Here is a 14,269-nt window from a genome sequence, read left to right on the forward strand (position 1 = left end):
GCTGCAGCAGCTGCAAGGTCGTGGACTTGCCCATTCATCCACCACTCCCCAGTGTACCCACTATGCACTAGATCAGGACACATACCTATACTCCTCCTGTAGTGTGTACAGTGGTACAGTACTTAAAAACTGTAAATCTCTGAAGTAGAGTATCACAAAAAGCCATACGAAAAAAAAAAGTGTGTGATGTTCAGGTCATTAAGCGGTCTTCCGTCCACCTTCACGCTGCCTCCAGCTGGCTCATACAGCCGCTGCAGCAGCTGCAAGGTCGTGGACTTACTCATTCGTCCACCACTCCCCAGTGTGCCCACTATACACGAGATCAGAACACATACCTATACTCCTCCTGTAGTGCGTGATGTTCAGCTCATTCAACGGCCTCCCGTCCACCTTCACGCTGCCTCCAGCTGGCTCATAGAGTCTCTGCAGCAGCTGCAAGGTCGTGGACTTGCCGCAGCCGGAACCGCCGACCAGGGCGACGGTCTCGCCGGGGGACACGCGCAGGTTGAAGCCGCGGAGTACCTGCGGATGAATACGGTACTGTGATCGACGCATCTTGAGGTATAAGATCATTGATCATTTGTACACTAACATAGATATTAGATATAGGTAGCTAAAGTATATTTTTGTACTAACACTATATGGGATTTGTGCCTGAAATAAATAATTTTAATTTTAATTATTGGAATTTTGACCGTTAGTGGCATTTATATTTATTTTATTTATAGTGGTATATTATTTGTTCTACAGTCTGCTACAAACAACTAGTATTTGGCTGTTAGTTGATCTGTTTGTCACTTCTATTGGTGGCAATTATTGGAAAAGTGTCCAGATCTGGGGCATTTACGTTATAGCTACACCCTTAACATCAAACATCAACATTTATTCAGCAAATAGGCCACAAGGGCACTTTTACACGTCAACATGGATACATACCATGGGTCGAAGAATATGTATCCAGAAATGGACAAAACACTAACCTTCACATCAGGCCTCGACGGGTAATTAAAGTAGACATCCTCAAACACGATCTCCCCCTCCAGCTTGTCCAGCCTCTCCCCCCGGTCCAGCATGGCGTCGATCTTGGACCGCCTCTCCAGCAGGCGGTAGAGCGAGGCGGCGGCGCCGCGCGCGCCCGCGAACAGCTCCAGGTGCGGGTGGCACATCGCGATGTTCTGGGACGCCATGAACGTGCAGAAGAGGACCTGGAGGAACAAAAGGAATAAGGTTTATTAGTGGGAAATGACCGTGGAAGGTTTGGTAGGGAACAGATAATCGTACAAGGTATAGTTTGTAGCTTTCTAATAGACCCCGAAGGCTAATCCTATTGTCTATTGTTAAGAAAAACCGCTCGTGCCACGTGCCACAACCACCTGCATAAAAAATCGGTACTTCGGTTACTGAGTGCCGGTGAGTCGAACGCTACGGAACCAGTCTAAAATGTGTCATCGAGATGCGTAACAAAGGCGCGTTATCGGAGAGCGCACCTACACTGGTTTTTTGAGCGTCGGACTAGCCCGCGCTCAGGTGCCAAATAGAATAATTAGGACCCTTTTTTGCAGGTAAGTAGCACGTGCGATTTTACTGAACAATAGACAATAGGATAAGCCTTCGGGGTCTACTAGAAAGCTACAAACTATACAAGACTTTCAAGGAAGTTTATAGTCAAAAAGTGTCCAGGAACAGTCATATCCAAAAATCGTTACGAACCTTTAGAAAACGCTCCTTTACACTTACACTCTCGAGAAATAGTTGGAAAAACCTTTCACTAATTGAAGATCCTCATACAAAATAGGATTACAGTTACCTGTCCCCATGATGATATTTCTGCTCCCCAGGGAACAAGTTCACACCAGTCTTTCGAGGAAACCTCCACTCTAACCTCTAACTGGTTCCATAAGTGCTTAAAAAACAATTGCTAACAGAGGCCTACTGCAGTTAGAATGATGGTCTACTTTGAAGTCTTCAAGAAAAGGGCGTACGTATTTTAAAGGCTGCAACGCACTTGCAACCCCTCTGGTAATCGTCTACCATCGGGCGATTCGTCTGCTGTCTCCGACATCATATAATAAACTCACAGTGACCATGATCCCGGGATGGTATTCCTGCTCCTCCGGCGGCAGGTTCATGTCGCGCACGCACAGCGTGGTCCCGTACGCGAACACGACGGCATTGAGTGAGTAGGTCAGCAGCCAGCCCAGCCCGGAGCCCGCGCCGGCCCACAGTCCGCGACGGGATGAGGCCGCCTTAGCTGGTTCTAAAAGACGTTTGTAGCTGCAAGCAGAAAACACCAATTTTACACATTACTAATTAATCGCATAGTTATAATAATCAACCAATGCTATGCTGCCTTAACACTGCGGCGCGGCGGGGACTAGGAGAAATGAGAGGAATCAACCAATATCAGTGATTCACCTCATCTCCGCTCGTCTCCATCTCAGTAGAAAGGCAACCTATCGGTTAATACTGATACTCGCACTTCTTCTCTCATCTCCGCAACGCATTTCTGCCTCACTGTAGTGGAATGGCAACCTTACACTTTCCATTTAGTCCTTCTGACTCTCGCTGTGCTGATAGTTAGCAGGCTACGGCTGCCTTTTCACTGAGGCAGAGATAAGAGGAGATGGGAATTAACAAATAGCAATGGTTTTCTTCTCCACTCCGCTGGATTACAACCAATGATATTGGTTTGATTCGCTCATGTCGTGATATCCGCTTCAGTGGAAAGCCATATACGGGCCTAGGACACTCACCGTTGTACCTCCACCTCCTCGCCTCCCAACGCTCGCACGGTTCTGATGGCGGCTAGAGCTTCCTCGGCCGTGAGTCTCCTCTTATCTCCGCCTCAGTAGAAAGGCAAGCCACACACGGGTCTAGGACACTCACCGTTGTACCTCCACCTCCTCGCCTCCCAACGCTCGCACGGTTCTGATGGCGGCGAGAGCCTCCTCGGCCGTACGTCCCGCGGCACCGTACGCCGCCACTTCCTCCGCGGAACATCTTGTTTGGTACTGGAAGGTTAGTTAAATGAATGAAAATATTCTTTGTTATATACCTAACTATACATACAACCCACAACTAAATATACAGAGCACATTAAAGCTGTAATGAGTTACGCAACCCCGCGGTGTCAGGGATCTTGTCGCGGAACCGCCGGAACTTGACACCCTTCGACCAAAACTCTGCATTGGTGAAGGTCGCAAGTTGTTGAGCAGGAAAACCCCCTCCCGGCCGCGTGGGCACCAGACGCACAGCCTTCCCAAAAATTATGGCGAATGACCGCCCACGAGGAGTGGCGCGACCCGAAACAGTCTTCACAGCAGGGATGCGGAAGAGACCCCTCACACCCTCTCAAAAGGGTGTCGAAAGATACCCACGACGTGTTCCCACAGTCTTGTACGACACGTCAAAGTATAAGGATCTTTATATTCCACTCAGTTCGACCATCCACCCACGAAGATTGGGCCACCACAAAATAATTAAAAGCTCCGTGGCAAGACTTCAACTTTACAACCCTTGTATCACTTCAACACCCTTAAATTTCCTAAAATTACTTTAAATTACCTTAGCAACAGTAGCGGCGACTAGAATAGCTATAGGAACTATGGCCAGGCCGACCAGAGTGAGTTGCCAGCCGTAGTAGAGCGAGAGAGAAGCTGCCGCGACGACAGAGCCGGCGAGATATGACGTCATCACCACGTGCTCGCCCACGCCGCCTCGGAATTTGTCCATGTCTCTGGAGGAAAAAAGGTTTTTTTGTCAAAAATTTAATGTTTAAGTACAAGCTTTTATTGACAGTATTTTTCTTTCAACAGGCAACTAATGCTCATCGAGACAATTCAAACAAACCCAAACACAATTACAGGCGACGTTGTTTTCCCATGGCGACCTCCTGTCCTGTCTTCATTATCAGATCAGCTCGATGGTACCTTTAATATTCCATTTTAGCTTAATCGGAAACCGTGTACCATTGGACCGATTTTTGAATTACGAGCGCTCGATGCTATCTAAATATTAATAGAATTGCGAACGGTCACTATATATCACTAAAGTGTCATTTTATGGAACTTGGTAACTATGTAAACAAAAGTCACTAGTAAATTCATCATTCAGAGACAATATGGCGGTTTGTTTACATAGTTAGCAAGTTCCTTAAAATGACACTTTAGATTCCCAATTTCTATTGAATGAATGAATTAAATGAAATGAAATGAATGAATGAATGAAAATGAATGAAATGAAATGAATGAAACGAATGAAACGGATGAAATTAATGAAATGAATGAATGAAATGAAATGTTGCTCGTATTTCAAGTCCAAACTTACTCTGTTAGTGCAGAGGCGAAGTTGAGCGTAGTGTTGGTGTCAAAGAACGCCATCTCTTGGCGAAGCACGGAGCGCAGCAGCCGGTAGCGTAGCCGCGACACCTGCACAATGCAGGGTTAATGTGGTCAGAAAAATTACGACGCTTATACGAAGACGATAGGGGGCATTACAGGAGCTACGGTTAATTGACCAACTATAAGGACAGGGCCATTATAAGGACTATTATAAGGACGGGAAGAAATAACACGGTGTGAACCTAGCCTTAGAATTACTAGGAGTCTTTGACCAGCTCTAAAAGCGGTCCTAAACAGAATCTCAATAAAGACATCATGGTAAGGCCCCAGTACGTACTGGGGCCTTACCTAGTAATTCTAAGGCTAGGTTCACACCGTGTTATCTCTTCCCGTATACCGTATAAGGGATTTTATCGAATATCGGAGTGACAGCAAAATTTGTATGGCAACGTTTAAACTTTTAAAGTCCCACGGCAAGACGGCTTTCTCGGCACGGCAAGACGGCATAGATGCCGTGTGAACGATAATCCATATTGGGTTGAAAAAGTTTACAATAAAGCATAAATAGTGCGTGAGAAATCATAATGAATATTGACTCATGAGTGAGTTGATAGCGATCCCGACCATTTTAGAAGCAGCCCAGTTGGCCAGTCATGATGGCCGCACTGGCCACCGCCAAAGCTATGGAGTCTTCCACCATCGTCCTTTAGAGTGAGGCAGATATGTAGCACGCTACAGAGAGCGGTTGTTCGTGTACTGACCATTCTAGAAGCAGCCCAGTTGGTGGCCAGCCATGATGGCCGCACTGGCCAGCGCGAGCGCTATGGAGTCTTCTACCATCGTCCTTTAGAGTGAGACAGGTATATAGCACGCTACAGAGAGCGGTTGTTCCTGTACTGACCATTCTAGAAGCAGCCCAGTTGGCCAGCGTGACGGCTGCGCCGGCCGCCAGCAGCTGGCAAGCCATGATGGCCGCGCTGGCCAGCGCAAACGCTATGGAGTCTTCTATTAGAGCGTCCATGTGAAGAGAGCGGTTGCCGTCCGGTCTGGAAGGAAATGTTAAGATAATTTAATTTTATTCGTGACAATCACAAAACCGGAGTCCTTTGTTTGACTTAATTATTGAAAGTCATAATGTATTGTAATGATTGCCAAATTATCATCACTAAAAACAAAGTCGCTTCGCTTCCCGCTGTCTGTCTGTCCCTATGTATGTAAATTCAATGTTGACGTGTAAAAGTGCCCTTGTGGCCTATTTGCTGAATAAATGTTGAAGTTGAAGTTGAAGTATGTATGCTTAGATTTAGATCAGTGGTGGGCAAAGTACGGCCCGCGGGCCAACTCCGGCCCGCGAAACCATTTTATCCGGCCCGCCGCGGATACATTGAATTTATATAGGTATATTTATATCTTTGTTTTTTTTTGCTGTACAAAAAAAAGCTTGAGAAGTTTCAAGAGGAAGGCCGGAATCGCAGCATAATTGCACTTTTATATATAAGTACTTAAAACCGTAAAATTTTAAATTTTCTAGTTTTGCTGCAATTCTGGCCCTCCTCCGAAATTTCTCAAGCTTTCTGGCCCCCATGAAAAAAGTTTGCCCACCACTGGCTTAGATCTTTAAATAGATGAGTCGGAACCCTTTTGTTTTTGCTGCAATGCACTCAGAGTACAGCAAGTAAACCCATTTTTCGTGTTTAAGTATTTTTTTTGTTTGTAAATTTTGTACATATTTTAGTTTTGTTCTGTTTGTAATTTGTAATGTGCAGTGATCGTTAATTTTCCAGCAATTTTGGTGCAGCATTGTTGGTTAAAAGCATCTATGCCCTACTCTAGGTGGAATAGATAATCAGGGTTAATAAGAGTAATATTAACCTTAACCAATCCTCTCCCTAGAAAAAAATTGAAGAAAATCCTTTATTTTTACTATGCTGCTGCTGCACCAAAATTGCTGGTAATGTGTAAATTGTGTAGCATCCAAATAAACGTTTTATCTATCTATCTATCTATCATAATTCCTTGCCTCCTGGTCTATATGGGTCTCTGTTCGTGACTATTGTACGTATACTTCTCTCCCTCCATGGAACAGGTGTAACACCGCTGGTGACGTGGCCCTCGACGCCTTGTGCCTCGCCACGAACAGTGCTGTCAGCTCCCCGTATATGAGTCTCTGTTCGTGAGTCTATTGTACGTACACTTCTCTCCCTCCATGGAACAGGTGTAGCACCGCTGGTGACGTGGCCCCCGAGCCCCTGTGCCTCGCTACGAACAGTGCCGTCAGCTCCCCGTATATGAGTCTCTGTTCGTGAGTCTATTGTACGTACACTTCTCTCCCTCCATGGAACAGGTGTAGCACCGCTGGTGACGTGGCCCCCGAGCCCCTGTGCCTCGCTACGAACAGTGCCGTCAGCTCCCCGTATATGAGTCTCTGTTCGTGAGTCTATTGTACGTACACTTCTCTCCCACCGTGGAACAAGTGAAGTACCGCTGGTGACGTGGCCCTCGACGCCTTGTGCCTCGCCACGAACAGTGCTGTCAGCTCCCCGTATATGAGCACGGCTAGCACGAGCCCGCAAGAGCATAGCCACGACGCCAGCACGCCCAGGCATGTGGCGAGCCGCTCTACAGGCGTCGCGTAGCGCCACTGAAACAAACAATAACGGAAATTTTATTAAATTAAATTTAGTTTAGTTTAGTTTTATTTTAGAATAGTTTGTATTTAGTTTAATTGTAATTTTAAGTTGTTTTTATTTATTGTTTTTTTATCATGTTTTTGTACCATATACCTACAATGAATACTTATTAAATCAAATACGGAAACTAAAACCACGGAAATTAAAATATAAGGTAATGTAAATCCTGACATTAAATATTAGGGTGAAGCTGCGCAAAAAGTATTGAAATGAAATATTTATTTAGCTTAACTTAATATCATATTATATATTATATTATATATTAAATATATCATATACATATATGTATACAAAGTAATAAATTGTCAGTTGAAATGTTGTGAGCCTGTCTGTTGGGTTGTACGATGGATCTCTCTCTACCACTCAGTATCAACTCATATAATGTTTCTACAATAACGCTTGCTTGTAAATTTCGGCACTGTTTGTCTTCTCTGTAATCCATCCTTTGTATCTTTTGATGTAATGACTGTTTGTTGCCATAATAAAAAAAAAAAATTGTATCGCGTATACCCCCTCGTCCTCCTCCGTCCTCGAAACGTGGGAAGTAAATCTTAAAACTTAAATACGCGATTAAGTCCCGTTGTACAATTTAATAATGTGTAAAAATCGTGAAAGTTTAAATCAGTGAAGTGAATGTCGTACGAGTGATGCGCGCCAATAATCAAAACGAACGGTCATACGGAACGAGCATACGGTTCTCGTATGCTATTTTATTTTTATTGTCATTTTCTTACTTAATGAATGTTTTAATTAGGTATACAGGATTTTGACTCTTGGAGACCCTATACATCTCTAAGGATAATTTGATTAACTACTATATATTGTAATCTTTTAGTTATGATGACACTTAGAGACATTTACATCTCTAAATAATTTTAGATTATAGTTTTGTATCTTTGTGTTCTTTTTTTTTTCAATACTATTGTTATAGCGTTTTTTTTTTGTAATTCGACATTTAGAGACTTTATACATCTCTATGTAATACTTTAGTTTGATTTTATATTTGCGGCTTAGAAAGTTGTATTTTATATTTGTAGATGTGTTTTTTTTTTTGCTGTATGTAAATTCCATGTTGACATGTAAAAGTGCCCTTGTGGCCTATTTGCTGAATAAATGTTGATGTTTGATGTTTGATGTTGAACGTCGATCACGTATCAAAACCATTACAAAACTATACAAAATTGTAAAATCTGAATCGGACTACAATAATATTAAATTAAAATTAAAAATTATTTATTTTCAGATTCCATAGATCCATAGATTGTTAGTTACGAGACACTTATAAAACTACATTAAACTACCTAAAAACATAAAAAGTTCGTTTTTTTAGCATTAGAAAGAACTTAAAAGAAGGTAAGTGATTTTGACATGTCTTTTAATTGAAAAACACTTTTTAAAAATCAATAACTATTACTTATGAAAGCAGAAGACTATAAAAGATCGTATTAGATTCATAATTGTTACATATTTACCGTAACTTATTTTTAAAATGTGTTTTTCAATTAAAAGACACATCAAGATTGTTTACCTTATTTCTAATGCTAAAAAAAACGAACTATAGTAGCCGAGTATTCTAATAGTTATTTTTATTTAATAAACGCAAAAAGTCAAGAAATGCTTCGCTTAATACCCTGTGACAAAATGATTATGAACACGCCAGGAAATATTTAATACGGATCGAATTAAGTTAGAGGTAGTCACACTGTGATAGTGTAAAAGTATTCCGTATATTTAAATGTCGTAAAAACAATAGTAAAAAAAAAAAGTCTTAATTTTATAGATGTTTTGGCATGGGAAAAATAAAAATAATTTCCTTCATGGGGTCAATAGAGTTTTCTCTATGGCCCGATTTTAATACCTTTTTCTACCTTTCGTTTAGTAATTGGGACATGCGGTGAAATTGCGTTTAATATTGTACAGAATAGGTAATCTACTTATCTACCAAATGTTATAAAAAAAATCGGCCGTATTTTTCACAGTGGCATGTACTTAATGGTGTCGCTTGTGAAATCAGTGCAGTACTATTAGGCGCAGGCCTAATTAGGCGTATTAGGCGACCAGTGCTGAAGGCCCGATTTGAACTGGCGTTTTTAGCTTACGCGGCTAACGTCCTGAACTAGATTACCCGCCCGCAGCGGTACCCGTCCCAAATTCTCGTGTATTATTGTGTGTCAATTAGAGACGTCTAATGGACTCATGAGTAAAACTGCAAAGAATCGTTAATTTAAATAAGACTTCCACAGACAGACGATGCAACAAATGGCATCCGATTTTAGACTATTGCCGGCTAAGTAAAAGCAACCAATTCGATCGATCGATCAAATGGCGCAATGTAATGCAAATCGCATGCGATTATCGGTGAGGTTTGTAGAGGCCATTACGTACTTATTTATTTTGATAAAGTAAGTGGGTGTTTTTTTTTGTTTTCCCCTACACATTTTTTTAAATTTGGGATTTTTTATCTTATTTCTACTCAGAATCACGAGCTCTTTCTATCCTAATAGGAGAAAAAAAGTGTCCCAAAATTTCCATACTACATTTTTCGATCTTTCCATTACGCGACCGCCATACAAAGTCTATGAAAAATGGTGACGGAATGGAAATAAAAACCTTAGGACACTTTTTTTCTCCTATTAGGATCACAGACATACAATTCGCGCTCGCGCTTGACAGACAGCTTAAGTGTGCGAAAGGGAAGCCATCACGTATATGAACATCCCATGAGTGCGAAAAAGTCAGACTACCAATGAGAAAACGTAACCACTTTTGAGTTTGACGACGGCCGCGGACGGCCAAGAGCGTATCACGGTAATTTTCAAATTGAAAAATATACACGGATTAGGACGAAAAGTATTAAATAAAGTAATTCAGTGAAGATGGTGTCTTGTAGTGTGCCGGATTTCAGTGTTACAGTGCCAAATAATCCAAGCAAATACTCATTTCAGAGGATTTATGATATTCCGAGCGAAATTTTCATAACGATATTTTGTCAAATTAACAGCGTAAAAAGTGTTAGAAGCCGGTTTATAAAGTTCATTATAAGTTTTTCTTCCTTTGTGTGCTAATATTTTATCATATTAGTCTATAATTGGGATTCATTTATTAATATAACAACTAACTATAAATTAAATATTTAAAAACTAAACTAAAATTAAAATAAACCTACTTAAAAAATTAAACTAATACTTACAATATTATATTAAAACTAAAATATACTAATAAAAAAAGATGAATATAAAAAGAAGTTATAAAAAGAACACCCCTTCTAAAACGTCCGCCTGCGGCATGGAGCCCATAACGCTGGCTGCGTTACCTCTCTGTATTGCCAGCGATATGCGCTGGGAGAGGTAAGCGCCAGCCCTATGGTCTCCCGAGGCGTCGACCAGCCGTGTCGACAGGTCCCCCATGAAAGTTTTCATGTCCGCCGACCAAGGACCCATTGTTTCTACTGCAAGCGCCGCAAACTCATAATCGTGCAGTAAAGATGAGTATTTGCGGCGCTTGAGTAGTTGGGCCTGGTCGGCAGCAGCGCCAGCCTGTGCCCGGGTAGCCTGGATGTGGGACTGCGCAAAGGTGTCTACGCATGTAGCGTCCCACACCAAAGGCCTACCCAGTCTCCACGGCACCAATGTGGCTCCGTCCGGTCGCTTGCCATCGTCTCTCGCCATGCCTGAGGGTTCTAAAGTAGCAGGCACAGAAACGGTAGCAAGCGACCGCCGTATCAAATCATTAATGGTGCCGTGGCGATATAAACGGCCGGCGCTTTTGATGCAAGAGAGGCCATGTCGACCTAGCTGGTCCACGTCCTTGCCGCAAGCACAGGTGTGGGCGGAGCATATTTTGGCTCCAATTCGCAGGCAAACTGATATTCTCAACGTGTTTTTGTCTAAAACAGTACCAATATTGCGTGACGGTAAGGCGTTCAGCCAGTGACCCGATTCGTAAGTAGAGACAGCTAATAGGCGGGCGCGATCTGAGTCGTCCGGACTATTTTCTATGAGCGACGCGTGAGTAGCTTTAAGGCCGGGGGTATCCCAGGCTCTCTGGACATGTTTAGTGGCCGGGACAGTCGCCCCCGGGCAAGTGTCACACCAAGCGGTCTCAGCCTCCGCCAAGCTCGCTATCTCAGCGCCGGAAATCTGAGGGAGATTTAAGATTTTACCGACGAGAGACAGCGAACAGTAAGCGGAAGACAAGAAGGCAGGCAAGGCGACGCTGGTCGAGGAGCGAACACCCAGGCCACCAAATCGAACAGGGAGAACCGCCTGGGTCCATGATCTAAGGTCAAAATTAACATTTAAAATTTTAAATAGAGTGGTTTGGAGACTGCTGTCAATTGATGAAAGTATGGCGGGGTATTTCCATATCGGACAGGATCGAAGTAAATACATGAATTTTGGAGTGAAAAGGCAAAAACGGATGATGTAAAGGGCCATGTGGGGATTTATTTCGAATAACAGGTTGGATGTGGAGTTAAACAGATTTAATTTGCAATTAATAACAGGGTTGATGGCTTCGTCGAAAATTGGTGAACCTAGAAGTGTAAGAGATGAATTGGAATGAACAGAAAGGTTGGGCAGGATGGCGTTAAAGCTTGTAAGTATTTCGGATTTTCTTTCTAATGGAAGGTGTTTAGGTATGAAAATTTCACATTTTGTAAAATTTAAGGAGAGGTCTATGTCTGAAAACTTGTCAATAATAAATTTTAAATCTTGTAGGACTGTAGCGGCGTCTCCGCCGAGGGAGCCGTCGTCTAGATACCAAAGATTAAATTTAGAATTTAAATTTGAAATTATCGGTTGAATTGCTAGACTGAAAATCGCAGGCCCAAGGGGGTCACCTTGTTGGCAACCTGTGCTTGACAGAATGGTTCTATCACCAAAGAGTAGTTTCGTAGGTGCCCCGTAACATTGCCATAAATATGCGTATAAATCTGGAAGATTTTCTTTTATTTCTGTTAGGAGGGCACCACGGTTAATCGAATTAAACGCGTTTTTAACGTCTATTTTCAAGAACACTTCACAGTCCGGACGACTCAAGAACGACCGAGCGGCGTGTACGGCAGCTTCGCATCCGCTCTTGACTCCAAAGCCTAGCTGCCGGGGCTTAAAAATGTTGGTCAACTTATCATTATATTTTCGGCAACAGAGTTTTGAAGCCAAGCGCCTAAAAGTGCATCCGACAGCAATCGGGCGTATCCCACCGTCTCTCTTCGCCAAGGCAACGAGGTTGGCGCCGTAAAGGAGAGGGACGATATCAGCATTTACTCGGCCTGCTAACATTAAGTTCATTAGGCCGGTCAGCTCTTTAAGTAATGCTGATCCCGAGTCTCCAGAAGGGACACCAATGAGGTCTTTTAGGTGTTGGGGGGAAAGACCATCCAGACCGCCTGCAGAACCATTTGGGAACAAAAGGATTGCTTGTTGTACTAAGTCCTCTGCAACGGTTAGTCCTATATTGTCCTGAGTAGGGGGATCTGGTAGCAGGGTGGGAGCAAGGGGAACCGCATGTTTATCACTGAGGGCGGCAAAGGTTTCTGGTGAATGCGTCGCCAAGTCGTCATTTGAGAAGAGGAGACGAGCCGCTCCGCTTATGTTCCCTTCTGAAATCTTGTTTTCTATTGATTTGATTTTTGAGTATGGCCGAGGGTTACTAATAAAAACTGATTGATTTAGTTGACTGGGGGGAGGTAAATTACATGAGTTGTTTTTCAGTTGGGTCGTTAAGGAGGTTTTCTTAGATTTATCAGCGTGTAAAACGGAATAGGAAAAAGTGAGCAGGCGCTCCCAAGCTTGGGGAGAATTCTCCATGACCACCTTGGCGACGCATTCCGAAAGCGAGTTAGCTACAGCTCTGCGGGCGCCCCGGGGTATCCTCTTTATAACTGTAACATGTCTTTTTAGGGCTCCTAACCTATCTGCAAGAAAAGGAGAGCTATTGGAATTGCCTACTGTTGACGGTGTAGGCTGCGAAGCGCTAGGCAGCGGGGGATTGAAGGGAATACGCGTTCCATGGCGACGACCCGTGTGGATTGCGAGTCCCCTCTCTCCCTTATAAAACTTGTTATCTAAACAGACAGGGCATTCCAATAGCTCCACTGAAGAAATGCTGGGCTGTGTGGACATTCAATAGAGGGGGATAAAAAGTAATACCTTATCTAGAAATAAATACAATTAAATACTAAAAAAAAGGCGCAGCAACGGCGCTACAAGACGCTGGCTTACGTATTTAGGGTCCTTATTTTACACGAACGCACGGCAAAAAGTATTAGAATCACATATTTTGGTTTGGCAACCAAACACTGTTTAAAATATGAAAATACACAGATAAATATGAAAAAAGTAAATAAAACCAATGTTGATGACAGTTACGTTTCAAAAAAGATCGTCACTGCGCATGTTGTGTTAGGGTATCGTCTTGGCGACGGCCAATAAAACGAAGCTACGTGACGTCTCGGGCCTGCGCGATGTGTGTTGTAATGGTTGAGGCACTGGGTGGATGAAGGCGATATGACACTCCTGTCAGCACGCGCTGCCAAGGGGATTTTCACAGATTGTGCTGGGAGGGGAGTCCTCTGTATGCTGCCCACACTTGCTGAACCTCACAGCGACCTCTAGTTTATGTTTAACATGTTTAAGATGCGTGAATATTCAAATTACAATAGATATTAATTTATAAACGCAGAGACGACATTTATGCTTGTTGCTACGATACCTTTCCTGCTTTTAGTTTAAAATAGTTTAGTTTGTCTATAATTTAAAATATTTTGTGTAAAAACATAACCTGTTACTTTACGCTAGGGCTTGACAAAATGTTCATAGGACATTATCGATAACTTGTCGGTATATTAATAGCTATGTAATTATTTCTTCACAAGACATCATTAAGATATTAGCTTTTATAACCGACTTCAAATAATAACGATTGTTATACCTTTTTTAAGGTGCTCATGTTTCGCGGTAAATTTAAACTTCACTTTCCAACACAGTAACAGTTACATTAAGATAAGTCTGCAATGATTTTGATAACACACGCAGTGCAAGTGTTATTTATACGTCATAATGTCGTAGAATTTTAACGTTTAAAATAACACATTTGAAAAAGTAGTCGATAAAGCAATCAAACATCGACTGATTATTAATATGTTGTAACATGACATCACTATTTTTGATCTCACATAGACAATTTACGCACACACTTGCATTTCATTTTTGGTCGCACTTTTGAAGATTGACAGTT

The 14,269-nt window shown here is 42.5% G+C and overlaps 1 protein-coding gene across 1 annotated transcript in view; it reads right to left on the reverse strand.

Annotated features, from left to right (window-relative positions):
• LOC134660502 (multidrug resistance protein homolog 49-like) overlaps positions 1-14,269 on the reverse strand; it is a 65,934-nt gene that overhangs the window by 16,980 nt on the left and 34,685 nt on the right. Inside the window, exons 2-9 of the mRNA XM_063516273.1 lie at positions 6,791-6,981; positions 5,242-5,386; positions 4,327-4,427; positions 3,565-3,736; positions 2,887-3,011; positions 2,079-2,274; positions 981-1,205; positions 336-522 (exon numbers count right to left, since the gene is read on the reverse strand). Of these exons, the coding sequence (XP_063372343.1) occupies positions 336-522; positions 981-1,205; positions 2,079-2,274; positions 2,887-3,011; positions 3,565-3,736; positions 4,327-4,427; positions 5,242-5,386; positions 6,791-6,981 (1,342 nt within the window). The remainder of the gene's footprint in view (positions 1-335; positions 523-980; positions 1,206-2,078; positions 2,275-2,886; positions 3,012-3,564; positions 3,737-4,326; positions 4,428-5,241; positions 5,387-6,790; positions 6,982-14,269) is intronic.

The sequence above is a fragment of the Cydia amplana genome, chromosome 27, assembly GCF_948474715.1.
Source record: "Cydia amplana chromosome 27, ilCydAmpl1.1, whole genome shotgun sequence".
Taxonomy (NCBI): Eukaryota; Metazoa; Arthropoda; class Insecta; order Lepidoptera; family Tortricidae; genus Cydia; species Cydia amplana.